This window comes from Cavia porcellus, unplaced genomic scaffold, assembly GCF_034190915.1.
Source record: "Cavia porcellus strain 051 isolate PalLab524CR breed Dunkin Hartley unplaced genomic scaffold, mCavPor4.1 scaffold_1, whole genome shotgun sequence".
NCBI classification, from domain to species: Eukaryota; Metazoa; Chordata; class Mammalia; order Rodentia; family Caviidae; genus Cavia; species Cavia porcellus.
Genome location: NW_026947484.1, coordinates 133,804,412 through 133,830,436, shown reverse-complemented (window position 1 = coordinate 133,830,436; position 26,025 = coordinate 133,804,412). Strand labels below are relative to the sequence as shown.

General features: G+C 35.8%; 1 protein-coding gene and 1 long non-coding RNA gene across 4 annotated transcripts in view; one reads left to right on the top strand and one right to left on the bottom strand.

The window, feature by feature from the left end:
- The window catches only part of Magi3 (membrane associated guanylate kinase, WW and PDZ domain containing 3), a 264,809-nt gene that overhangs the window by 116,153 nt on the left and 122,631 nt on the right, over positions 1–26,025 (bottom strand). For all 3 annotated transcript variants that reach the window (XM_063226000.1, XM_003479237.5, XM_063226051.1), the window contains exon 2: positions 6,496–6,612. In XM_063226000.1, the coding sequence (XP_063082070.1) occupies positions 6,496–6,612 (117 nt within the window). The remainder of the gene's footprint in view (positions 1–6,495; positions 6,613–26,025) is intronic.
- LOC134470734 (uncharacterized) overlaps positions 1–26,025 on the top strand; it is a 71,625-nt gene that overhangs the window by 18,446 nt on the left and 27,154 nt on the right. The window lies entirely within an intron of this gene.

The window sequence follows — 26,025 nt, the reverse complement described above, 5'->3', positions numbered from 1 at the left end:
CTCTACAAAATTTTTTTAAATCTGTAAATTTTATTGATCTCTTACAATCAGCTTTGGGTCCCACTGGTTTTTTTCTATTTTATATTTCATTAATTTTGCTGTTATCTTTATTTCCTTCCTGGTTAATTTTGTGTTACTTTGCTTTTCTTGTTTTTAGATTTTTAAGGTAAAAGTTTGTATCACTGATTTGAGAGCCTTGCTTGTTAATATAAGTACTAATACTATACATTTAAACACTACCCAGCTACAACCTAAAATTTTTGATATATTGTGTTTGTTGTGTGCGATATTTTGTAATTTCCCTGGTGATTTAATTTTCATACACGGGATATTTAGAAATATGCCATTTAATTTCCAAATATCTAAAGGTACTGTTTTGCTAATTATTTCTAATTTAACTTATTCTAGTCAGATAACACATTTGGTATTATTTAATTCCTCCTACATTTACTGAGTCTTGTTTTATAGTCCATGATACTACATATTAAAATGTTTCATGTGTGTTACAAAATAACATGTATTGTCCTGGTTGTTCGGTAGCTATGATATTATTGAGTTATGATTATAAAGTTACCTACTTTCCTTTCAGTTTTATTGCTCTGGTCTTACTTTTCTTCTACTTTAAGAATTTCCTTTAGTATTTCTTACAGTAATATTTTTGCTGCTGAAAAATTTCCACAGCTATTTGTATCTTAAAAAAATCTTTCTTCTTCATTTTTGAGATAGTCTTTTTTGTATATAGAAGTCCAGTTGGCATAGTACTCTCACTTGTACTGCTTCAACTGATAAATCTTTGCTTCCTTGCAGGTAACATAGCTCTGTATTTTTCTCTGGCATTTACATTTTCTCTTGATCATTGGCTTTCAGCGTTTAGATTATGATGTGCCTTAGTGGAGTTTTGCTTATGTTTCTTTTGTTTGGGTTTTGTTGAGCTTCTTACAATTGCAGGTTTATAGTTTTCATTAAATTTAGAAAAATCTCACCTACCATTTCTTCAAATATTTTTCTGCTTCCCCCACTGTGGTTTGATTCTGTGCTACAGGCCAGTATGGACACAGCACAGTTCTGTTCTGCTTGTGTGTCAATGTCTGAAAACAGGTGCTAGTTATCACTTGTTTAATTTCCAGTTATTCAGGACAAGGATAAATCCACTGGCAGGTCTTCCTGGCAGAAATAAAAATCTCCATCCTTTTACTTGATTGTAACAAAAAAAAAATTCACTTTTTCAGTCTCTTCTCTTTGTGCCTCAGTTTGATTAATTATATTGCTATGTGTTCACATTCACTAATCTTTTCTTCTGCAGTTTCTAATTTGCTCTTAGCCCATCTAAGAAATGTTAATGGCTCCAGCTAGCATTTTTTTAATTCCACTTTATTTTCATTATGCTTATATTGTGCTTTCGTTATGCTATATCCTGGAAGATATTTACAGTAAGTGTAAAATTTCTGGAATAGAAATGCCATATCATTCCGTTTCTGTTTATTTTTCCAGGACTTTTCTTTTGAAAAGTCCTATCAATTACATTTTTTTACTTTTATGCATGTCTGGCCATTTTTACTAGATACCAAATATTGTAAATATTATTATTCAGTATCTACATTTTATTGTATTCTTTTACACAACTCAACAAACTCTCTCTCTCACCCTCCCTCCCTCTCTCCTTCTCTCCCTCTCCATTTGAACCTTTTGGGACTTAAGTAAGCTGTGTCAGAGTGGGCCTAAAAGAGCTTAATGCATGCCTATTTTAGCCCTACTAATAAAGATGGGTGCTTCCAGGGCTTTCTTCGCTTAGGCTGGTGATATGGATTAAAAACTGTAGGTCAACTTAAAGCCAGTTAAATTAAATCAGTATGGTGCTGAGCGTAGATGTTCCACCTGAGGAAAGTTGCCAGCATAAATAGAGATGTGGAGAAGGAGAAGCTAGGTGTTGTGGGTTTCTCTGTGTTGCTGTTTGAGCCGTTGGTCCTCCTAAAGAAGCTCATTATGACTAGCTTCCCCAGTGTGAGTTCGACCATTGTCATCCAAGGAGCGTGGGACCTTGTTAGTGAGAGTGGCTGTGGTTCACTTTGGGGGAGCTCTGGTCCTTACATCAAGCATTGCTTCTTGGTTCTGGAGGGGAAAACCTGTGCCATTTAATCTCCAGGAGAAACTCGTCACACTAGCTTTCTGGCATGTACTCGACTGTCTTAATCATCAGAGAAGCTCGGGACCTCTGTGTCCCTGAGGATGGCTGTGACACTTTTCAGGACAGCTCTAGTCTTTATTATGAGCATGACTTTTCGGCTCCAGTGTGGAACTCTCAACCTATGAGCATAGCTCCTTCAACCCGCTGGCATAGACTTTTTAGCTTTCATCGCTGATCTTCAGGCCTTCCCAGCACAGATCCGTACAAGAGATTGGTGTGAGTCCTTCTCGTGGGCTCTAGACCTCCAGCTGGACTTTTGGGAGGCACCATCATGGGCTCTAGGTTTCCATCTGGACTCACGCAGGACATTGCTGTGGGATCCAGGCCCTTGGCTGAATGTTCTAGGTCTTTAGTGTTGTGGACAGATTTCCTGCATTTTCTGTGTTTAACTCTGGGTGACCATCATAAAATAATAATATAAATTCTGTGTCCCGATTCTAATTCTTCTCCTTACAACCTCTGACTACAACAGCTGATAAGCACACAAAAAGCTCCTGGTCCCATAAAAACTCTGAGCTGCTAACCATATAGCTCCCATAAATTTCTGTATCTGGCCTTGTCGATTCTGGTCCTACACATTCTCAGTTTGGCATGCAGCAATAGTCAAGTCCTTTTAGATTGCTTGAGCCTTTCCCCCACACTTCATTGCTCTCTTTTTGCTGATACCACTTTGCAAATTCTAGATACCTGAGATTTCTATATTCTCAACATAGGATCTGTACTCTGTACCTGCCTGGCTTTTCTTTGCCTGTGCTGAGGTCCAGAAAGTGTCTCCAGGTAACAGACTGAAGAAATCATAAGACTTTTTTGTGTTTAGTCTTCTTTTTTCTGTCAGGGAGCATAGTCGGAATCTACTTATGGTTCAGTATCTGAAACTCCAGAAATGTCTTTCTCTTTTATTTTGTTGTTCAAATATCTTAGATTTTGGTAAGTTTCCCTTCAAGGTGATATCTGCATCTAATGTGTTCCTATAATCTTTTAAGCATTTATATTTTCCTTGTCACAAGTTTGGGACAAGAATTTTCTCCAAGGAGAACTGAAATCTTTCAAGGTGAAATGATATTTAGAAATCAGTGTGATAATTACAACTAATATATCATTGCTTCTAGATTCATAGAGGAGATTTACACATTTTGATTTGTAAGTTAAGAGGTTTCATTAAGATCTGAAAGGGATGCAGGTGCTTGGACTCTATGAATGAAAACTAAATAAACTGTAGCTCTTTTCCAGGACACAATCTCACACCAAGGAGAAACTGTAAAACTAGAACAACAAATAAAATTTAAAAGGTCCAAGTAAAAGTGACAGAGAGCAGTAAGAGAGATAGGTCTTAAAAGTGTATCTTTATTTTATTGTTTTAACAAGAACTCTATAGAGCTATGAAACTAAAAATGTTATCCTCCAATACAACATGTTGGCAAAATATAAGCAGTGAAAATCAGATTGCTATCAGACTTTTTAAGAGCAATGATTCATGCCAGAAAAAATGACACTAATAAGGAACAAAGGAGTCAAAAATTTAGTATCTATGCAAACAAACATCAAAGTATAAAGGTCACAGGAAAACTGATAAGATGATCCTGTGAACTTTTCCTAGGAAATCTAGCAGAAAACAAGCTTTAAACAACCACAATACTTAAGAAATAATATGAGAATTGGTGCTAAGATTAAATATGTATTATTCACAAAATAATAAACGAATACAAAGGGGACAGAATAGTAATGTGATTAATGGCTGTTTGCTTTGCAAATATAGATTCAGTTCAACTATTAAAAATCAGGGTAAGAATGAGAAAAGTATGTGGAAAGTAGAACGCACTTATTAATTACTTTTACTTGTTAGGAGTAAAAAGATATTCCTTAAGACAGATGATGAGACAGAGAGAGAAAAAGAAGAGATGACCTCATAATTTTAGTATTATTCATAGTAAGGATAAAAACAAAATAATGGAGAGAGGAAGAACAAAGAATATTATGTAATATGAGTCCTAATCATTAGAATAAAGATATAAACCTTCCTTAAAAAAAGACAGATATACAAAAATTGGCTCTAATAAGCAAAAAAAAACCCTTACATATGGAAAAACAGAAAAACATGGCCAAACTCAAGCTAAAGATAATGAATACATTTGCAAAGTTCCAAGCCAGTATTGTGGTGCACCCCTGTAATCCCAGCACTTGGGAGCCTGAGTTAGGAGGTTTGCAGTTTGAAAGCCAGGCTGGACTACATTCTGTTTCAAAAAAAAAAAAGAGGAAATTTTAAGATTGGCTACTGTGTAAAGTATGAAATAGTTTATAAAACAAAAAGATTAAGAAACATCAAGAATAAAAAGATGGACAATACTTTAGGGGTATTGGTTAGCTTGCCCATCTTGCCCATCTCTGATACAAACTACTCAACATCTGCAACTTAAAGGAGGCGTGGCTCAGTCTAACTTGGCTTACAGTTTTAGGTTTCTGTCCAGAATTGCTGTCTCCTAGGCAGAAACATCATGACAGAAGTGTTCAATTGGGTTCCCTTCATGGTGCCCAGCAGGCGGGGCCCAGGGAAAGTGTGCTGGCAAGAGAGACACCCTCCAAAGGCACACCTCAGTGACCTGTCTTTACCTGGGCCCTCTTAACAGCGCAAACCAGTATGTACAGTGGTGGACTAATCCACTGATGAGTACAGCAACCCCACAATTCAATCACTCCTCTGGGGGTGTCTTAATTCACTCAAACTGACATTTAAAATTAAGTGGCACATCAGATAAACACAAATTTAACAATAGCAGGAGTTGTAATTCTGAAATATGACAAGGTAGATTTATAGAAAGAAATCATAGAGGAGTCATTTAAAAACAAAAGAATATTTTATAGCATGTTAAGTGGGAGTCTTTGAAGGGTAAATCAGAGAGAAACAAGAATATGATGTATACTTTAAAGAAGATAAGCTAGTCAGCTATTATCTTGTTGTAAAGTCTGTATCACTTTCACTGATTTGCTTTGATTGGCTTTATTCTATTTTATTTTGTTTGTTTATTTAAAAAGAATAAAATCAAACAAAAAATAGAAAAGAAAAAAAGAGAGACAGAAAGAAAAGGAAAGGAAAATTAAGATGGGCTAGCCAGGCAAAGTGGTGTACACCTGTAATCCCAGCATTTGGGAGGCTGAGGCAGGAGAATTGTTGTGAGTTTGGCCAGCTTGAGCTACATAAGCAAGTTCAAGGCCAGTGTGCAAGGCCAGTGAGGCCCTGTCTCAAAAAACAAATGAGCTAAACTGAGATGACAAGAAGAGGCAGAGTGTCCAGTTAGAATGGAGGAGGACAAACAATGCTTAAGTACCTACTCTAGGTCAAGTGACTTACAGGCATGCTCTTATTTCAATTATAATAATAATTGTTTAAAGTGAGCTTGCTTTTCTTATTTTATGGGGATTCTGAGGCTTAGGGACACTGACTTGCCCAAGTGAAGCTGCTACCAAGATGCTAGAGTCAAGATTTTGAATGCAGTTTTTTATCTAGCTCTTTGCCACTATACAATGTTATTTGTTGTTCAAAGCAAAAGCAAAAGCAAGGCAGGAAGGAAGGACAAGCAAGAAAGGATACAGGTTTAAGGAAATGCAGAGGGATAGATATTTTAAAAGCATAATTAGGAAATACTGGGGATAGGAATTTAAGGATGAAGGAAAAGTATAAATTATAAAAGCTAATGTACACAAGGATTTACAAATGTATTGAACAGGAAAACAAAGAAGGTCCTTACATGCCTGCCCTTCATTGTTTACTGCTTATTGTTCCCCAGACCTGTACTAAATCAAAGCCAAAATGTAAGAATCTTGTTATATGTTTACAAAAATATACCAATACAGTAATAATCGGACCCTTTGAAAAATACAAAAACCAATAGCTAGAAAAAAATTTCAAATAGATTACAACAAAGAAGTCAACATGTACCTTTTTTTTCCCTACCTTTTTTCTCATTGGGAAAGGGAGATTTTAAAGCTAGTAAGATTCTGAAAAAACATTAATTTGCAGTTTACTAGACATCCAGAGCCTAGAAGTTACGCATAGACTTTAGAAATTGATTTGTAGGAACAAAACCTAGATAACAAGATATGAAAAGTCATAAAATCTCTGAATTTATGACTCTTAAAAACCAAAACCCTGAAATCCTCTGAAAACTTAACTTTTTTCTTTATCCAGTTTCATTTCATTCTTATCCCCAAGTTAGTCTTAAAACTTTCATGTGACACTCTACCGGATTATTTCTAGATGTTTAATTAGTTAATAAGAGTATTTTGGTCTCTTTTTTATTCCAACATATACTTACATGGAATGGTTCTCAGGTAGAGATTATCTCTGATCACTTGCTGTAGTTTGTGATCAATTGATCCTTTTTGAAACTGAAGGCTCAGGTAATGTCGCAAATCTTTATTAATGACTTTGCCTACAAAAATAGAAAACAAAACATTACTTAAGTATATAAAACTAAAGAAGGCATCAAATTATTATTATTACATTATTATTATTAATTTATTTATTTGCAGTACTGGGGGCTGAACCCAGGATCATCACACTGAGCTTCATCCCCTGCCTTTGGTGGAGGGGCAGCATGGGACAGGTTTTTGCTAAAGTGCTAAAATAACCCTGGTTGGGTTCAAACTTGTGATCCTTCTGCTTCAGACTCCCTGAGTGTTGAGATTATAAGCATGTGCCACTACTTTGGCTAGCACCAAACTGTTACATATGCTACGACTAAAATATGTACCTGAAATTCAGTATCAGTATAGTTTTACATGGCAGAAGAAGGTGGCACTGGTCACAGAATAGTACAAATATCCAAAGTAGTTTCGTTTAGTCCGATGTCTTTAAATACTACCTATGCTTCCAAATTCATATCATGTCCTTAACCCTGCCTGACCTCTCTCTACTAAGCTCCAAGCTAATCAAATTCATTCATATATATTGCATATATATTTGGAAATTTCAAACAAGCGCCTTAAATTTTAGACAGCCAAAAGAGAACTCTTACTTCTACCTTCCCACAATGTCTTCCTCTCCCCAAGTTTTCTCAGTCTTAGAAAATAATGGCACTATCAACTGGTGGAAAATCTTCAAAGCTAGAAGTCATCCTTGATTTCTCCTTTTCACTTCTGTACCTGCATCTAATTCATTAATAATTTTGACATTTGTACCTCCAGAATATAGTCCACTGCTCTCCAATTTGATTTATACTACCTAAATGTAAGCCTGCTGGGCATGGAAGCCAGGGCCTTGTACATGCTGAAAAAGCACTCTATCTTTGAGCTGCAGCTCAGTCCTTCCCTGCATCTGTGTTGGTCTCCTCCTGCCCCCCCCCACCTCCACACAGTAACTAGAGATTTAAAATGCAGATCAGATCACTGTTACTGTTTTTATATCTCTCTGAACTTTTCCTTTTCTGAGATACTGGGGATGGAACGCAAGACCTATGCACTGAGCTACATACACTTCCAGCACCCACTTTTCCATCTGAGACAGAGTCTTGCTAAGTCACTAAGTTACTAACTCACTAAGGTTGGGATGGAACTTCAGATCCTCTTGCCTCAGTGCTGGGATTTTTTGCTGCACTTGAAATAAAATCCAAACTTCTGTTGAGGGCAGAGGAGGTCTCATATGTTCTGGTTCTGGCAATCTCTGACCTAGCTTCTTACTCTTCCCCCTTTCAAACTTAGTGATACAGTGATATCTTTCTGCTCTTTGAAAAGGCCATAACAGGGCCCTTGCTCAGAGCTTTATGCCTGTCACTAGATATGGCCCACTTTCTTGACTGTACACTGTGAAAAATGAGAGTGAATAATTCCCTACTAGTTTTAGGGAAAATGGGAAATAAACAGAGAATACTAGGGTTATCAAAGAAATAGTAAACAGAGGTTTATAAAAAATCTTATACCAGTGAACCTAAAATAAAAGTTGAGCTTAAATGAAAATCAAAGCAGTCCAAACATAGTTTTATAAGACTTCAGATATCTAGACGAGATCAATGCTAAGACAGATTTTCTCTTTGAGTAAGAAATGACTAGGTGATTAAAGTATGTTCTCTGTATGATTTGTGCTAACATCCTTATGACAAGGTTATATAAACCAAAAGGTTACTATCAATCAACTTATTTTAAAAATTATTATCCATAATATTATATTTCCAATCCTCTCTTTTGGCATTTCTTTACATGTATGAATAAGCATGACTTGTGTGGGAGGGTATTAATATAGACCAGAAATCAGTTCAGAGATAACATTCAGACTCTAGACAATAAACATGAAACAAAGCAACTCCTTTTGCCTTGCCAAAAACATAATGAAGAAGGGGGAAATCTTTTTGATTAAAGGAAATCCACCTGAAAGATATTTGTAGGGAGGGACACAGAAGAATCCCTAGTTTCAGAGGTTGCTTCTCTCAAGCATTTAAGGGTTCCACTAGCCCAAGTCAATTAGGGAATCATATTACTTCATTGTTTGCTTATAATACAGTATTTATTTACGGCTGGTAAAAGAAAAAACCTTATCCATAATACTGAATGGTACATTACCGAACGAAAATGTACCCAATAATGAGTTTACAAAGAACTCTAAAACTTAAACAGTGTCTCAAATGTTTTATAAACACTACACAAAAGTTTTGGTAGATTGCTGTTAAAGCTCAGTAGATTTTTGAATGGACAGAAAATACATCATTGTTTTTTCCCCATTTAAAATAATAACATAGGTTCCAATATCCAAAACTCTGCTATCCAATATATTTTCAGAAAAGTAATTTGGATAAATGAAAACATCTGTATAATTAAAGAAGACACTGAATACTTCTAACTCGTGATTTCTTTTTTTAATTTAAAACTTTAAGCTATATATGTTACAGAGATAACTATAAAATTCTAACAATCTAGTCTGAATTTTAATATACAAAAATAATAGTCAATAACTTTGACACATTTAAAAGATAAAACCATAATACAATTCTGGACCACAAATTATATAGCATGATGGGCCTCTTAAGGGAAATGGAATTAAAACAACTCTGTTCTTGTTTTAAGGGACTATCAGATTTTAAGACTAGTTAAGTCAGAAAGAAAGGGCTCAATTTAAAAAACTGCAATTATCGTGACTAGAATTGCCCTGTTTTTACCCACAAATTTTATTTGGATTCTGAATATAATGCTACAATTAATAGTTATAAAGAAAAGGATGAGGAACAACTTTATAAAAAAATTACATATTTTATTTAAAATAACTCAGTGATAGAACTATTATTTACCATGATCAAGGCTCTGTGTTTGATCCTAAGCACATAAAAAGTAAAAATTACATAAAATTGACAGATATTCAAAAAATATTCTTTTTTGAGGTTGGAGACAAAATACTCTAAGATCAATAAAATATAAATTTTGATGACTTAACTGTATGAGTTGACATTCTTTAAGATTAACAATTAGTAATAAAGTATGCTGGATATGGCAGTCTTCGTGGATTTCTTATCTCAGAAACCAAAAGAACCTTCCTAAGGGGACAGAATATTATGGTTCTAGTACTGTTCTAGTATATTGTTTTCTAGTACTGGGAATTGGATCCAAGCCTTTTCCACTGAGCCATGTCATTAACCCCCTTTCTTTTGTTCTTTTTTAGTAGGATCTCACTAAAATTGTCTAGTCTGGGCCCAAAATCGCAATCCTCTTACCTCAGCTTGGTATCACCGACAGGTATCACTATGCCTGACTTGTAGTTCTTTTCAAAAAAAGTATAAATACCCTGAATAGGTGGCAACTGTGGTATTACTGAAGGCCAGCAGAAACAGTAATGCAAAAAAATACTACTGAAAATGTCTACTTACTAAACTTCTGCCTTTACTTTGTTAGTTCACAGAAACACCATTTCAAGAGAAAAACTTCCACTTGAGGTTAATGTAGCTGCTATTAAACAAATAGCATGGCTGGAAAACCATATGACACATAACTATTATCCAGGTACAAGTTTCAATGTACAAATCCTTAGTCAAAAGAACTCAGAATTACAAATCTCCACTTCCTGAATACATGTAAATTAATATTCACTACCAGTTCTCTCTGAGGAATCGGTGTATATATTAACTGGTTATTATTTGGATAAACCTATGGCACGCTGCCATTGGCCTGGCTATGCAGACAATCTATAAATCTGTCTACCAACATTTCATCATCTATTTTACAAGGAGACTTTATCAAATACTTGCTAAAGTCAGGTATGTCTTTACTATTTTCTAATCTAGTAATTACAAAACTGAGGAAAAAAGAACAGTTTGATAAGTCTTGTTTTCATGAATTCACAATGAATCATGATCATTGTTGTAGTTAATATTTAAAATGTCTCCCAAAAAGGCTCATTGTATTTAGGGCTTGGTTGCCAGATGATGTGCTTTCAAGAAGTGATTGGATCGTGAAGGTCCTAATGTCATAAGTGAATTAATCCACTGATGAGACTAAGTTGATGGTCTTATTGAGAGGTGATAGAAACTGGAGGTAGAGCCGAGTTGAAAGGAACAGATGACAGGGCATGACCTGGGGACTATCTCTGTCTCCAGTCCCTTCCGCTCTGACTCTTCCCCATTATCTCTACTTCCCACCATCATGAGATAAACAGCTTTGCTCACTAAGCTCTTCTCGCCTCAGTCCCAGAGCAATGAAACAAACTACAGTAAACTTTTCTTCCTTTAAACTGATTTTCCCAGACATTTTGTCACAGTGTTATGAAGCTAGTACAGTGTCTATTCCTTCCTCTCTAAAAATTTGCATTAAAAAATAGTATCTTCAAATTTTGCTACTGAGTAGTTTATATTAGGAAACTGGGCTAAGTTTTCATAACCTAGTTTATTCCTTTCTGGCAAGTGGGGCATTTGTCTCTCCAGCATTTTGGTATTTCCTACATTCTCCATGATTTTGCAAAAAATGCTGATAGTAACTCTGAAACCCATTATGAGTCTCCTCAGCTTCTGGTAGGCAATTCATTTGAGTCTTGAAAATGTAAATTCATTTAAACTGATACTCTCACTATCTTACCTTCTTATGGTTTATAATTTCTCCTGATTCAGGTTGCTTGTCTTACTTTTTACTGTTGGAAAAGTAATTCTGGTATTTCAAGTATATACTAGAAGTAAAATAGGAAAAGTATAGATCTGATTACTGTCTATAAATAGCAACCTTTGCGATTATCTTTTTCAGACAATGAACCTCTTCCTTCTTGTTGCTCTTGTTCCAAACATATTTAAATGCTCTCTGTGATCTCAGAAGCATCTTAGCTTATTTTGAGTTTTGGCCTTTAAACAGATCATTCTCACATATTTATTTCTTAAATATCTGTGGCACTATGTAAACTATGATGGTTATGTATTCATCTATCCATCACATGGATCCTTTTAAGACACCTCAGCTTTTCACAGAATTTTGTACATACATAAGAATTTCTATACATAATTTTTCTTTTAGAACTCTCTGGTCTTAGAACCATACTTACTGATGCTATAAACCATTTTTTTGTGACAGGGTTTCACTATGTAGACCAGGATGGCCCTGAACTCACAATTTAGCCCAGGCTGGCCTAGAAATCCTGATTCTTCAGCCTCAGCCTCCCAAGTGCTGGGACTATAGACATGCACCACTATATCCTGTATATGCTATAAACCTTTAAATTCCATAAAGTTTTAAAACTCTTTTCCACAAAAGCAAAGGATGTAAGCCGGGCGTGTTGGCTCACGTTTGTAATCCCAGCACTCAGAAGGTTGAGGCAGGAAGATCGTTGAGAGTTCAAGACCAGCCTGGGCTACAAAGTGAGCTCAAGGCCTGCCCGAACTGCATAGGGACCTCATCTCAAAAAAGACCAAAAAAAAAAAAAAAAAAAAAAAAAGCAAAGGATGTGCATTGCCAGGACAAAATATCTGACATAATATAACTTAAAGGAAGAAAGGTTGGTTTTGGTACATCATTTCAAAGATTTCAATCCATGATCAGCTGGTTCCAAGGCAGAAATACCATGGCAGAATGGTACAATGGAGGAAAACACTCGCCTTACCTCACCACAGCTAGGAAACAGAGTGAGCAAGAACTGAGATGCAGTGTGTCAGGACACACCCTTCAAAGCCATGTCCTGTGACTCACTCCTTCCACTAGGTCCAACCTCCGAGTAAACCATTCACCTATAAGCTCGGCAGTGGGTTATTCCAGGATGAGGTTAGCACTCACCAACCAATTACCTCGCTAGACATCTCTTACTCCAAATAAACTGACAAGATTATTTCTTAAAGCTGATACAGAACTATTATGTTTTAAACAATGAAACTTACGTTTGACTGTCAAAATGCTACAATAAATTCTACATTAAAGGGACAAGCTTTTACACATCTTTTTTAAAAATTGTAGCTTATATCCCAATACTTCAAACTCTGTCTTTTATTTATTAACATTTGAAAATGTCACAAAATGATATCTGGCCTGCAATATAAAATAAGGCTAAGTTAACCACTCAAAATTATTGTTTTCTGGCTCCACTCAGGATAACTAGTCTACAGCAGGAGAAAAAGTCAACATAACAGGAAATAGAGAATACTGATGTCTAGGACTATTACTTTAGAATTATTATTATCAACACATACTCATGCTAAATGTTTTAACTCACTCATCATAACCTTTGAGGTAGGTGTTACTATTACCCCCACTTTATAGATAAGCAGGTTACACTTCTAGTAAGTGGCAAATCTGGCATGTGAACTCATTAATCTGGTTTCAGAACCTGTGCTGTAAACTGTAAGCACTGTGCTAGAATGCCTTTCTCTAGATATATATACATGTGTCCTGATGAATTTTTTCTTATGTGTAAGGTTTTAAGAGTACAAGATAGTTCTTTTATAAGAATCTGCTTTTCAGTGAAATAGTTTCATCAAGTCATTTCTGGGTCCTGAGCAGTAGGCACTTGAGAATAAAATAGTGAATGACAAAAAAGCTGAATACCATTTAAACACTCAGAAGGATAGTCATGGTTGATGACTAACTATTTGGGAGGATGAGCCAAGAGGATCACAAATTCAAGGCCAGCACTGGAAACTTAGCAAGATCCTGTCTCAAAATAAAAAATGAAGCGAGCTGGGCATACAGCCCAATGGTAGAGGGCTGCTGAGTTTGATCTCTAGCAACCTTCCTTCAACACACACTTCAGAGGGAAGATGAATACTGATGAAGAAATTTCTTTTAGAAATTTCAAACACATTATGAAAAAGAAGTACAGCACTATGGAAATCTATAACCTTAATCCTAAATCTGAAGCTAAAACCTGAAACAGAACTAGGCGCTGGCTAGGAATAAAGGGAAACTGTAGTAGAGAGGACAAGAAATGCACAGGAACTGATTTGATATGAGAAAGAAGAGTGGAGGGAGGAAATGAAAAATATCCACTATAGCTGGCTCTTACAAAGTTGGAAGAGTTCATACAGGCTGAAACAAAGAGTTGCAGGGACTAGCACTGGGCAGAACCCTGAAACAGTACAATAATTCAAAAAAAAAAAAAGAGTATCAAGGAGCTCAGATCTAACAGCAAAGCCTTTTATAACTGCTATAAGCTAACAACGATGGAGACATTCTTTTTAACTACTTCTACACTCTATAATTGAGTGTTAATATGCCATTCATTACTTCTATCTGAAAAAATATATATAAGCTTATATCTTTAGAAGGCCTATATCTCTACATAAGCTAAGTATGTCACTCTCATTACAGGCAAGCAAGAAACTTAATGAATTTTAAAATAATTTATATAATTAAATTCTTGTCCAGTCCCAAGTGTGTAAAGCATTAAATACTATGGAGTCTCTTGAGCCATTTCAGTTTTTAAAACTAGTCAATTTTCTCTATCCTCTGAACTTGAGTTTGAAGAAACACATGAAGTAGCCAGGCAATGCTGTTGTCTTCTGCACTACACTGCAGCCACTTCTCACTAGTCAAAAGTTTCCTGCTAATAAGAGTTACATTCTTTGTCTATATCACTAATTACAGCAATGTAAAGTTGAAGCGTCAGCTCTCCATAGGCTCCTGGAAGCAGCCATCAGAAATGCATTTAGTTAGATTTCATCTACTGTTCGTGTTTGTACATTGGTCAATTTTAAGGTCAAGTGTATTTCTGCACATGTTGTACAACCTACTAAAAAAGACTTTTTCCCTCTCTCTCTCCTTACTTTCCTTCATTTTCTCCCTGATCTCTATCTACTTTGCTTTTTATTTTTTATTTTTTTGTACCAGGAACTGAACTCAAGACCTCATGCTTGCCAAGTAGGCACTGTGCCACTGAGCTACATCCCCGGCCCTGCTTATTCTTTAATGCACTTACAATCAGAAGAACTGGGAGCTTTGTTAGAGAAAGAACTTTTTGGTTTAATTAGTCTACACATCTTTTCTAAAACAAAATAAAGCCAATCAAAACAAACCACCGTGACACAGGACTTCAAAACAATAGGAAATCAACAATGGTTACCGTGGAAAGTAACTTAAAAGCCTGCTATTTTGTACAGTCTCACACTAACACAGCATTGGAATTTCTTCATAATTACCTGAAATTATCTATAAACAAAGTCTCATCATTATGCTGTATTTTTATTTGCTTAGATAAAGCAAGTATTTCTATATATATTTACAAATAACAATAATTTATCTGGAACGCTCTCAGACAAGTGATCGGGGATGAGATATATAAAGAGCAGGTGCTCTAAAGAAAAATGTTGTTGTGCCTATACACATGTATTTTCATTTTGGAGGCAACTACAGTAGGCCTGTTAACTCCCCGCCCTTGGGTGCCCTCTACATCCAACTGTTTCTCATACTGGTTTCGGTTCTGTACTCCCTGGTGCCTCACAGTGTTGTATACACACAAACACTGTCGGAGCGAGAGGCCTATGTGCCGATCACTCACCCACCTGCTGCTCTCTGGGGTGTACCTGAGGAAGGTCCTGTGCACACTACTCCTCCCTGGTGGTGCTAGCTATAAACAGTGGGGTGCACATCTGCCTCCCTCACTGGATCGAGACAGAGAGAGAGAGAGAAAATGTATAGAGCTGAGGGCCACACTTTGTTCCTCTCTGAACCCTCTAAAATATCTAGCATAGTGCTAAATACTCCTCTTAAACATGCAAAATGATATTTTAAATAATGTAATTGTTACACTGTCCCAAGTTTTTAACTGAATTCATCTTAGATACTACTATAATCCCCAAGACTCAGAAATCCTTTCGTTAAATAGCACTAAAAAACATACATAGATATACATGTGTGTGTGTGTGTATATATATATACACATATATTAGTCAAATGTTCATGATATAAAGCAGGTTACAAAACAGCATATTCAGTGTGAACTCAAAGTGAAGTGTATATACAAATTTTTAGAATGTAAGGGCATGTATACAACAAATTCATATATTTTGAGGGGAGCTTCAAATTCAGGACAATTCTTCTGCTTCAGCCTCCTGAGTACTGTGATACAGGCATATGCCACCATACCCAGCTCAAACCATACTTAAATGTGACAACACTGAAAGTATCATTCCAAGGCATAGTTGCTAGGTGATTTTTAAAAACTTCTTTAGAAACCTTTTTCTTCATAGTTTTCATAATTTCAAAAGTAAAAAAACTATTATGAGAGAAAATGTTTACAAATTAGAAATCGTTATTTTCAAAAAAGGCCTTCAAAGATCATTAAAGACCTAACAGAAGGTTATGACAAAAAACCTGCAAAAATTCTACATCAACCTGACACTATATGTGCAAGTTTTCCTTTATTCATCCAATAGCCACTTATCTATTATAACTGAAACTCTCAACTGACATGCTATAGAACTAAAATCTACATTTGAAAGTAAGATGAGGAGCTGGGGATTTAGCCCAGCGGCATAAGCGCCTGCCTTGCAAGCAGGCAGTCGTGAGTTTGATCCCCGGTACCGATAAAAAGGAAAAAGACCAAAAAGAAAGAAAGTAAGATGAAACTCATTTTAGATAAGACACAACAAAATAATACAAATTTCCTTTTAAAAGTCTTATTTTAGTAAGATTAAAGCACAATGCAAACTTCCTAACAGAGTGGAAACAAGGAATAAATCATCAAAAGTTTTCAAAACTTTTTGACAGGACTATTGGAGATGTTTTATTTTGTTTTGTTTTTGTAGATTTAGCAAAAACCCTAGTATTTTAAAAGTGCTACCTAGTATTTTAAAAGAGGCTATTTTCAATTTTTTCTTTGTGACACCTACTTCAGGAATCATTAGCAAACCCATAATAGTGTCAGATAACCAATGCCTGGCTGGCATACTAATAACTGAGTCATAGTAATAATCCTTTATCCTTCAGACAGGAGGGTACAAAGCCATTTATTGTGCCCTGTCGTTTTCCTTGAAAATAGAATACCTGGGTTTAGTAGTCTTTGCAAATCAAAGTTACATGCTTCAATAGAATGTTCAGGACTTAAATTGGAAGATCCCTTACCAAATTTCACTAGAACAGCTGACACTTTCCTACAACAGTTGATAGATAGGTAAAAGAAAATACAGATATATTTGATTACTGTGCTTACCCAGAAAAAAATGACCATTAAGAAAATTGTCCCGTATTTTAAGAGGATTCATTATGTAAACAATCTCAACCTCTGAGTTCAGTCAGTAGGCTGATATAATTATCCACTATTACAGGAATAATTTAACAGTCTCTCTATTTCTGATTTTCTTTAAACAGAAATTTATGCTAATCCTCAGAAATTTTCTAAAGCAGATAGTTAAGTGATCTAAAAATTGTATTTCACATCAAAGTAATTTGACTACAGGGAGAATCAACATTTATTCAACAAACAAAATAAATATCATCACATTTCCATTTCTAATTTCTATATTTAATCAACACATTTAAAAGGAATTTTTATTAGGCTTATAAAATATGGTCATGTAAAATACCAGTTCAAGAATTAGAGGTGAGTCTTTTAGGCAACATAACCATGTAAATTACTTTTACAAAAAGCTCTCTCTCCCTCACAGAACAAAGTGAGAAAATACAATTAAAACACAAGAAGAAAAGAAAGTTTAACCCCTGCCCATACTCTACCCAAGTATCAGATGCAAAAAATACAAAACAATTTGGCCACACTGAGAAAATGCTAGAGACAATATGCAATTCTTTAGTCCATAAGTCTGACATAATTGGTAGGGTCTGGATGGCAAAAAAAAAAAGGAAGGTCACACGAAAACCCCCAACTTGTTAACTTATTGCAGGAATTCTGAGAGGGCAGAGCAAGACCTAAGGAAAACTCTTTGGAGAATTTTCTGTCCAAGGTTGTTAACTGGAGAGTGTGAAGTTCACAGACAAAGCAACTTCAAAGCTGCAGAGCAGAGTAACTGAGAGTAGAATGTTCATAATACTCATCTACAAATCAAAAGGTACATAATGAAACTTGGTGACCATTTATTCATCATCAGCTTACATACAGCAGAGAGAACCAAATAAAACTATTACCTTTATTCCCCAAATTTCTAACATGCAGGAGATGGAGACAAATATTTACAGGGAAAAAGAAAGTATACTATCGTAGCTGATCTTGGATCTAGGTTCCTCCTTAGGCTCTTCTTTCTCAGACATCTGAATAAACAGGAGCTATACTACAGCAAGCTGGAGAGTTCACTTGCTAATGGTAAGAGCCAAATGGAACCAGGATACACTGGAAAAGTAGTCAAGAAATAGCACTGAGAGGCTTTAAGCAAATAAAAGATTAGACTGGCACATTAAAAATGTAGCATTGAGGTGAATATACAGGGGAGGGGGCCAAGAATAGGTACGAGGCATCCAGTCAAAAGTGAAGGCCTCAGTCCACATGGCAGATGATTTAGATTTATAAAGGCATTAGGGAAAGAAAATATGAGAGAATGAGATTTCACATCTAAAACTATCTTAGAAGAAAAGGTCATTAATTTATATTTAAATCTTAGAAAATACTAGATCAAAGAATGATCCACAGGTTATTTGAAAAACCACAAATTACTGTCTAGAATAGATATATTATTAGCCAATAACTGTTTCAATTGATAATCTGATAAATTGGTAAGATAAAAGGAGGAAGACAGAGGGAGAGGAGAAGAGGAGGAGCAGCAGCAGGAAAGTGAGGAGATGTGGAAATTTTTCCTTGCAGTATTACTTCACAATTGTCTGTGCTAGATACCACTGCCTAGCAATCTTTCAAGGATTTCTTGAAAAAGGTGATTTGGTACATGCTTAGGGTATGGGATCATGAATATACACAAAATCATTGGGGTAAATAAGTTTGCACACACTTAATATATATTACAAGTGAGCTGGAAGGAAGGTGGAGATGATCTAGAAAACTATGTCATTTGAGTATTGACAAAACACCAAACGAGTAAATTAAAGAATTTAAACAAATTTTTCATAAAACAGTAAAGCAGTACTTCTAAATATTTTAAGCATATACATAGTTAAATTAGAAATCAGAAGAAAAATCTGATTGAATCCTTAAAAGTTTAGATTTATACTTTCTAAACCAAAAAAACATGTTTAAAAACTTGCCTTTTAAGAATTGTGATGTAACCTAAGAACAGAAGAGATCTAAAATTAGAATTGTGAGCTGGGAGGCTTTAGCTCATGGACTGACAAAATCTAAGTATTTTCATGCACTACTGATGAGGGTATAAGTTGGTAGGAGTTTCAGACAGTCATTATGGCAGTATCTACATCCATATCATATACCTACATGCCTTCTGAAAAAGGGCTGTACAGAGGTAATATCACACAAATGTAAATAGATATGACGAATGTTTATCACAGCATTGTTTATAAGGAAATTAAACATCCAAATATGGGTGATTAACAACAAAAAATGAAACACATCATATCTTTGATTATTGATACACATTGTTGAGTGAAAAAGGCACTGCAGAACATTAGCACATAATGCCATTTATGAAACTGGTATGCACACTTATCATGTATGCATGCATATATTCTAATGTGCTTATTCACAAGAGGTAAGACACTGAAGAATTTTTACCCTCATTTTCAATACTGAGTTTTACAACAAAGCTTACCAGTTTTTAGAAACTAATAAAGCCTCTCCCCTTTTTCTTAAATGTGTAAGAATTAGAACACAGAATAAACTTGGAAGTGAGCTGTTAAACCAGGAGAGGAAGACCACCTTGGCTTAGTATAGGTGACTTTCAAATTTAATCCCATATACTGATAAGCTGGGCACCATTCCAGGACTCAGAGATTTGCAGGTAAAGTGCTGTGATTCAAACTTTATAGGCTTTTCTGAAGAAAAAAAATGAAATAATAAGCAAGTAATACAATACAAGGAAATCTGAAAAATCAAAAAGAAGCTTGAAATTGAAAGGTTTCCCATTCCTAAGAAAAGAAAGCCAACAGCAATCATAAATTCTTGTTTTTGCTTTTTATTTTTTAACCAGGGATAGGAGGATCTCTAAGCTTCCCAAAAATCTCAGATATTTAAACAAAGTCAAGAGATTAAGACGAAAACTCCATGGTGAAAGACATTTATGATTTCTGCGCCCAATTTGCTTGGTAACAAAAATCTTTCAGAACTGTGATTGCAAGTGGTGACTGTGAATAAATGAATGAATTTGTTCCAACTACCTGTTCTTCAGAGAACAATGAAAGAATAAACCTAGAGCCCTACAGCTGAAGCCAAAAGAAAACCTTGGAATTTTGAGCTACTATGGGCAAATATTCTGTTATACTGCTACTGTAAGTGAAAAGAAATGGGAAATATAAGACACCAAAAACTACGTAACAAGACAAGTAGATACAGGGAACAGTCTTCCTGCCACTGATTTATCATTATAGCAAGTTATAAGCTTCTGCTTTACACTGGCAAAAAAAGATCACAACTAGGTTGGAAAAGGTCTGTAGTAGGTATCACACGCTTGTAATCCCAGCACTCTGGGAAGCTGAGGCAGGAGGACTGCAAGTTCCAGCCCAGCCTGGGCAATTTAACAGCTTAATGAGATCCAACCTCAAAGTAAAAAATAATGATTAAAAGGTAGAGTGCATGGGACTTCCGGGAGAACATGGCGGATAAATAGCAGCAGCTTCGGAGGCTCTCTGAGAAACTGCACTTAAAATCCAGGAATGAAGCAGTGTCTCCTGCGATCCATGCCATGTTGGAACTTAGGACTCTGGGAAGCCAAGCCAGCACCTCCCCTCCCTGGTAAGCGGAGCAGGGTGGGAGACTACAGCCCTTCCAAGGGGAGAACCAGCAGTGTCTCCTGAGATTCACGCCATGTTGGAGCTGAGGACTCTGTGAAACAAATGGCCATTCTGCCTCCCTGCTTAGCAATAGTGAACCTATTGCTACATGGCCTAGAGTCAAATGTCCCACTTCCCCATCCTCCTTCTCCCCCCCCCCCCACATTAGCAAATGGGAACCAGAAATCTGAGCATCTCCTGGGAGGTTGACCATAGCAAATAAGGGGGACTTCCTTCTACCATTTCGTTGAAGGCAAATATTTTTATTACTGTTTTGCTCTTTTCTGATTAATGGTACTGCTCTATTCAATATTCTGTTTTGATAAGTTCTATAGTGTTCTATATTTCATCTCATTTTGATATGTGGAATTGAAAGAACAACTATTATAAAGATAACAAAATATACTGTGATACCTATTACTGTTATCCCGGTAACCTGCTGTGAAGTTCTGTACCAATTTCACTGTACCATCTTAGTTGGCTTTATTCTGACTTGTTCTGTTGTATACTTTCAAAATAAAAATTTTTAAAAAAATCCAGGAATGGTGCCGGGCGAGAAATCCTAAGCAAGGGGAGATATACTTTACTGACCCAGGAATGAACTAAACTAAGAGAAACCAACTGGAAACGCAATCCCAGTGATATAACAGTAACAGATAAGATCTCAGCCTGGAAGCTGGACCCCGCGCCACTGGAAGCTGTGATTTGAATTTCCTGTAGCCACTGCTGCGTCCCAATCAGCGCGGCAAGGAGAGAGGCATGAAAGCTCTGAGAAAGTGGGACTGGTGGGGAGACTTGCATCAACCTGTGGTGAGTGAGAGGATTGGGGACCTTCCATAGACTAGGAGGCTCCAACAGAGGACATTCTGGGAATGGGAAGACTAGCCAGAACAGGACGCTGCAGTGACTTTAGTTGCATATTCCCCTCTCAAGTGGGGTTGGGGGGAGCACCTGACTTGGGTGAAGTCACGAACTAAGTAAGACCTAGTAGGCTAGCCCAAACCAGGTCCCAGCACCTGGCGGTGTACCCTAGCAGTGCAGCCTTCAGTAGGTTCACCTGGATGGACGGGCCCAGCAGAGGCTGGCAAGGTCTGTGTCTCCCTAGTACAGTGCAGTGGGCAGGAACACCTAGCCAGCGCGATTCAAACAAACTGTAACCGATGAAGAAAGAAACTGGGCCTCCTGTATATGCCTGTATGGAAGAAACAAAAAATATGAGAAGAGGAGGCAGCAAGAAAGGGTCCTCAGCCCCCAACCTTGAGAACACTGATCTAGGAAAGGTAAATGCAAAGGAGAATGAGGGCAGAAAACATGCAATATCAGACAAGGCACCAACAGACCTAAAGCGATATCTCCAGAGCCTCTTAGATGAGTTCAAAAGTGAAGTATTTAATGAAGTAAAGCAAGATATAAGTAGAATAGTTAGAGAAATGCTAAGCACCGCCCAAGAAAAAACAGGTGGTGGAATGGAAGAACAGAAAAAAAGGGGAGAATTGTTTGATGAAGAAAATAGAGAAAACATAGAATACGTGAAGCAGGTTCAAAGAGATTACCAGGAAACTAAAAACTCTATCGAAAACTGGCATAACAGCTTGAAAGAAACTAAGGATAGATTATCTGAACTGCAGGGCAGATTTGTAATATGGGAGCATGAAATGAAAAACTCCTTAAAAATAACAAAAAAACAAACAGCAACAATACAAAGGCTAGAAGATGATAAGAGGATCTATAACTTAAGAATTAAGAACATAAAAGAAGAAGTAGGCACACAAACAAATGGACTACAAAAGCTATTCACAGAAATAATACAAGAGAATTTACCTAATTTAGCAAATGGTAAAGATACTCAGATGTACGAGGCATACAGGACTCCAGCCACCTACAACCCAAACAGAGCTACACCCAGGCATATAATAATCAAAATTCCAGAAATCCAATATAAGAACAGAATATTAAAAGCCGTCAGAGACAAGAAACAGATCACTTACAAGGGAACACCCATCAGAATTACAGCAGACTTCTTGGCACAAACCATCAAATCACAAAGAGTGTGGGGGGAAATAATTCAAGCTTTGAAAGATAACAACCTCTAGCCAAGATTGATATATCCTGCACAACTGTCCCTAGAAATTGATGGAAAAACAAGGTGCTTCCAGGATAAAGAGGAACTAGAGGAATTTGCAACCACCAATTCAACTTTACAGAGAATACTGCAGGATACTCTAAAAAAGGAAAATACCGAGATTCCAGAAATAGTGGCAGAGAGGCCACAATTAATGGAGCAGAAAGCGAAATTAAGAAGACAAACTGACAACAAACAATAGAAAAAGAGCTCAACAGAAATGAGGCAGAGAAGATCGGATGGTAGGAACTGCTGTTTTGGAGAAAACAAGAGATCATAATAGCTAGTGCTGATTTAGTATCATCTTGTTTGAAAGTCCCATCAAACTTGTATTCTTCTGTCTCCATCGGTCTTAAAAGGTTGTATCTTATTGGATTTTATTATATATGATAATATAAGTAAAAACTTTTATAGACAAGGAGATAATATAGAAACCGTTGTTCATTTTCTGTTAATTGGTTCTAAATACCCTGAAATGTCATTCTCTTGAATGGTTTTATAGTGTCTTGATAGTATACTCAAAGATTTCAAGGAAAGAGACACTATGGTAACTATTTTTATGTCAGGATATCTTGTGGTGAAACACTATTTTGCTTAAATGGTTATGTTTTGACCTGCACTGTTCTGTTGTTATGCCCTCTTTTATCTCAATCCCCCCCTTTTTTAAAAAAAAAAACTACTTTTTTCTTTTTATCTTTTTAACTAAGGGAAAAATAAATAAAAAATAGCAGGATACATTATAGTAACCTACTTTGATTTCCTATTAACTTGATTTGAAATCCTGTATTGCCCTCACCATCTTGTTTTGACTGATTTTTCCCCTATTCTGCTTTGCTTGATAGTACCAAGTTCAAAAGTATAGGCAAAACTGTGAAGACAATAAGGTTCATTATGACTACTATCCATTGCAGTTGACTATTATCTTCTTTTAAAGTCGTGTAATGTCTCCAATGCTTTGTTTTTATTCTTTACTGTTTTGTTCAATTTTATTATAACTGGCAATTCTTCTTAAAATAGCAAGAGGCAGTATGGTAACCATTGTTCATCACCTTGTATTTTGTTTTTACATTCTATTATGTCTATCCTTTTGATTTGACTGACTCTGTTCTGATATATCGCATTTGGTTTTATTCTCTTCAAAAAAAAGTAGTAAGAACTATGGGAGTAATAAAACCCAAAATGTGTAATTGTCATTGTACAAAAGAAAAGAAAAGAAAGTGCTCTAAAGGTTATAACTACATATACGTTTAAGTGTATAAGACAGATAACCATGTTACTGAGTTTTTTTGGATCATTGAACAAAAACTGTTTGCACTCTCACTGTTTGAAAGTCCATTTTATATGCTTCAATTTTGTAACTTGAACAACTATTTCTAAGATGAGAATATGTAATCTATTAACTAGTGATTTCTTACTGTTTATTTTTTAAATGTTGTATTACTTGTACCCTTTTTCTGTTTTTTTTTCTCCTTAAAAAAAAAAAAAAAAGGTAGAGTGCATGGATGTAATTCAGTGTAAAGCCCCTGTGTTCAATTGCCAGTACCACTCTCAAGTCTATTGTTAATTTCAAGAGGAACATCAACTCTCTTGAACTCCTCAAAAACACTGGCATAAGTATATTATTACACTGTATTACCTTATTTCTGACATTATGAGGCATATTTACAATTCCCATTCTTGGTAGTAGGTTTCTAAACTCACCAATCAAGAAAATGGTGCCCAACTTAGAATTGTTAGGATTTTTCAATTTTTCAATAACAGTAAATGTAAACAATAGGAACCATATTTTAAATTATGACCTTTTCCCAGGCTAGTGACACTCAGTGTGATCCTCTCCTGTGATGCTGGGCAGGGGCCATGAGCTGGAGCTCCCAGCCAACTATAAGACACAAGAATAAGTAACAGATATGCCATAGTCGCCTATGTAGCTAAACTATGCTGTAAAGGAGCTTAACTGTGAAGTGCAGTAGTGATCCATGATATTTTCAACTATGATGCATTTAGATATTTCAAAAAGCATCTGTAATATAATTAATTTGCACTTTAACTTAGTTAACATCAGACAATGTTAAAATTAAATTCAAAATTAAAATCAAGCTCATTTTTTCTGCTGTTAAAGAATACTACTGTATTTAAAGAGAAACAAGCAGATTAAAAACCATTATTCAGAAGGAAATTAGGGGGCTGGGGATTTAGCTCAGTGGCATAGGCACCTGCCTTGCAAGCAGGTGGTCGTGAGTTCAATCCTCGGTACTGATAAAAATTAAAAACATTTTTTTAAATAGTAAAAAAAAAAAAAGTTAAAAAAAGAGGAAATTATTCTTAGTGGTGAGAATTTTTTTGTTTTGTTTTTTGTCTTTTTCTTTTTTATCGGTACCGGGGATCGAACTCACGACTGCCTGCTTGCAAGGCAGGCGCTTATGCCCCTGAGCTAAATCCCCAGCCCCAGTCATCAGGATTTTTAAAGAATCAGATGTCATTATTTTAGAAGAGACCCAAGGAAATAAAAAATTGGTAAATAATTATATGGTTGCTAATGAAAAGATTATGAGTGACTATGCCTGGTCTTTAAATTTGTATCTTGTGTTGTCATAAAAATATAAAAATATAAGCATGTATGTATACTTGATAACTATAAATTTTAAAATATATAACTACCTCTATATAAACTAAAAGAATATAGAGACATTAAAATAAAGTTTAATGCACAATTTTGTTTTTAGGAAACTGTTTATATATACCATAAAAATTCAAATGGGGTATGGTGGTACATGCTTATAATTCCAGCTATTCAGAAGGCTGAGACTGGAGGATCCAAGCTCAAGCCCAACCTGGGTAACTCAGCAATTTAGGAAGTCCCTGTCTCAAAACAGAAACAAGGCAGGGATGTGAGTCAGTATAAAGGCCCTAGGTTCAGCTCTTAGTATCATCAAAACAAACAAACAAACGACAAAACCCACGAATAATTGGGACACAAAAATCACTTTTTACCTATAAAAATGAAATGTGCCATTTTTCTTACAAAACATCACTATCCTTTAAGCAGTAAGGTTATATTTGTGTAATAACTACTTTAAATTACTTAGTCAATTTAGTGAAAAACGTATGCAAATGATTTTTATTGGGTAAATCAATGATTTTTAACAGGGTCATAATCTTAATACATCCGTTATTGTACAACAGTATATTATAAAATTTAAAGTAACCAGTGATGATGTTTCCTTTCACTTTATAGCAGCAATTTTTTTTAATTGGTACTGGGAATTGAACTGATGACCACGCTTACAAGGCAGATGCTTATGCTGCTGAATTAAATCCCCAGCCTATAACAGCAATTTTTTTAAATTTTATTTAAGGAGAAAAAGAAAAAAAAGCAGAGAAAGGGTACAAGTTATACAGAATTTCAGAAAAATAATAAACAGTAGGAAATCACTAGTTA